Source organism: Trypanosoma grayi (assembly GCF_000691245.1).
Source record: "Trypanosoma grayi strain ANR4 Tgr_1676_V1, whole genome shotgun sequence".
Classification (NCBI taxonomy): Eukaryota; Euglenozoa; class Kinetoplastea; order Trypanosomatida; family Trypanosomatidae; genus Trypanosoma; species Trypanosoma grayi.
In genome coordinates, this window is record NW_008827294.1 from 1 (window position 1) to 2,439 (window position 2,439).

The 2,439-nt window shown below is 48.8% G+C and overlaps 1 protein-coding gene across 1 annotated transcript; it reads left to right on the forward strand.

The window, feature by feature from the left end:
• Window positions 1-389: 389 nt before the first annotated feature.
• DQ04_16761000 (putative calcium/potassium channel (CAKC)) lies at window positions 390-902 on the forward strand (the record flags this gene model as incomplete). The annotated part of the gene is made up of 1 exon (XM_009317501.1): window positions 390-902. One exon carries the CDS (start codon window positions 390-392, stop codon window positions 900-902), a length of 513 nt encoding a protein of 170 aa, XP_009315776.1.
• Between the last annotated feature and the right edge of the window lie 1,537 nt (window positions 903-2,439).

Genomic DNA, 2,439 nt, shown 5'->3' on the forward strand with positions numbered 1-2,439 from the left:
TTGAAGCACTTCGAAAAGTGGATGACGCATACGACTTGGAAAATCACTTTGTCCTCATCGACCTGGCCACCGCCACCTGCAAACCGGCCGAGACGGAAGGGGCGCAGGTGGGCTCTCTTGTCTCAGCTGCTGCAGACGTTTTTCATGTTTCGCGCTCCATCCGCCAGACATATTCTCAAAATGACATTGTTCTATTGACACAGGACACCTCATACTCCGCGTACTTTGAACGTTACTGGAAAGATCTGGGGGAAACGATTCCTGTGAGGTATGTCGAGGGCTCCGGGTTAAATGAAAATGATCTTCGGCGGTGCAATGTGAAGAATAGTGCCGGCATCCTCATCTTTATCTCAGGAGACATCACTGGTGGATCAACCAGTGGACTATCCATGCTCGTTGACCTCTCACTCACAGCTATCCTGCCGTCATTTCACAACATTCCTGTTGTGGTGGAACTCTACAGTCCGCAACATCTTTCCCTCTTCCCGCCCTACGCAGATGACGATTTCCTTCGCCAAAAGGCCGAGGTGGACTTTGTGTTTGAGCCAAACTACATCATCGGTAACGCCCTTAGCAGACATATGCTGTTTCCTTTGGTACACCGCATGTACTTCATGGAGGAATTCATTGACATCATTGACATGCTTGTGTGCGGTATGGATGATGAGACGCCATCGTTGGGACGAATTCCACTTGCTCTTGTACCTGAAGCTCTGAAGACGTATGATGATGTTGTGAACTATTGCCTCAGCGTATGCTATTTGCCCATTGGCCTGCACCGCCGTATTGCTGACACACAAAACTTATCCCTTAATGGACAACGCTTTGTGCTGACAAATCCACCGCGAAACCTCCCAGTTGACCGTGAAGGCGACGCCGTATTCTACCTGCTACCTACTTGACAGATCTTTCTTTTTCTGCATGTGTGTTTGGATATAACTGTCTTGCTACCTGTCCCATTGCGAGTGGGAGAAAGTTCCAACAACAAGGGATGTGCCACCGCTGCGGTGTACAACATTGTCCTCTTCAAGAAGAGTTGCTGAGGGCGAATGTCGGACATCCGTTGTGATCAAAAAATGTGAATTAATTTCTGTGGGATTCTCTTTGCAGCGCTGGGCTGCCGATGTCAGAGCAGCAATAGGCTTCTAACGCCTAATTCTCTTAACGAGGTCGAGTGGGAGGTGGAGTCCCAAGAAGAGCTTGTTGGCTACTTTTTTACTCTTTATACAATACCTCGGTGTTGTTTCATGCTTTCTCTTGTTCTTGCCTGATCCTTTTATGTGCGATGCATTGCGCAGGCCCATCAGTGGGTGGGCAACCATCACTCTCTGTTGGTTATGCATGTGAATGTGTCTACGCCTGTGGACATTCCACATTAATGGAATTTGAAAGCGTTGTTTTCACTTCTGGCATTCTCGTTATGCTGCAAGTATGTATGCGCGCATATATAGTCAGTAAGCAATGTAAAGGAAGTATATTGAATGACCATGCGTTTTTTTTTGTGTGTATGCATTGATTTTTTTGTTCATTTAACGAAACTCCCCTTCTAGTACTATCTCCTTCTACCAGGCGGGGATATAGTACTCTACTGGTATACGCTCCACCGTTGCTCACGTGGGATGTAGATCTACATCTCGGATGAGTCTGAGGCCCTCAAGAAATGAATAGGGTCTTTTCCCTGCAGAAGTGGATTGCAGTGGTGCTGTATGCATTCTCTCCTTGCTGTGTTTCTGAATTAAAAAGTCGTGATAGAGAAGACGAATAGGTGGTGCTGTTGGTGTCCGTGGTGGGCAACGCATACTCCACGATTCCGTCTGCATATACACATTGAAGAATAAACACATGTGCTCGTTGCGTCCAACGTTTTCTTTACTTTGTGTGCTTTGCTAACTGCTCGGCTGATCGTGGCGTGCCTTGAATTTGTTATGCCGCGCTATAAGTTATCCACCGATGCAAAGCATGCTCTGGTGACCCATGCGGCGAAATAAGAAAACCGAATGTGTGGAGATGCACAACTGCTGGTTGATGCGACGTCACGGAGGATGGATGACATCACATGACCCGTTGTTCTGGAAAGGTGGTGATGACTCCGTCTGTAATTAATCCGCCGTTGTTCCTGGGGCATGGTGCGAGACAATTACTATGCCGACCAGATTGCTGACACCTGCGTTGGGCTGTCACAATGAGCCACCGTTGTTGTTCCTGTGGGGAGAGGATGCCCCCGTGTGGTTGGGAGGCACCACTCAGGGAAGGATGAGATGCAGCGTTGCTGTGAATGAGGGCCTGAGTGTTTCTCTCTCTTGGTGTGCCGTGAGGGGCTATTATTCGTGTTTGTAACGAATGGCGACGTGGACTTTCCGCCCGATCTGCTTTCCTACCTGCGGCGCGCGATGCACTAGATGACGCGGCAGGGCGCTGTGCACCTGAAGGAGCGGGCAG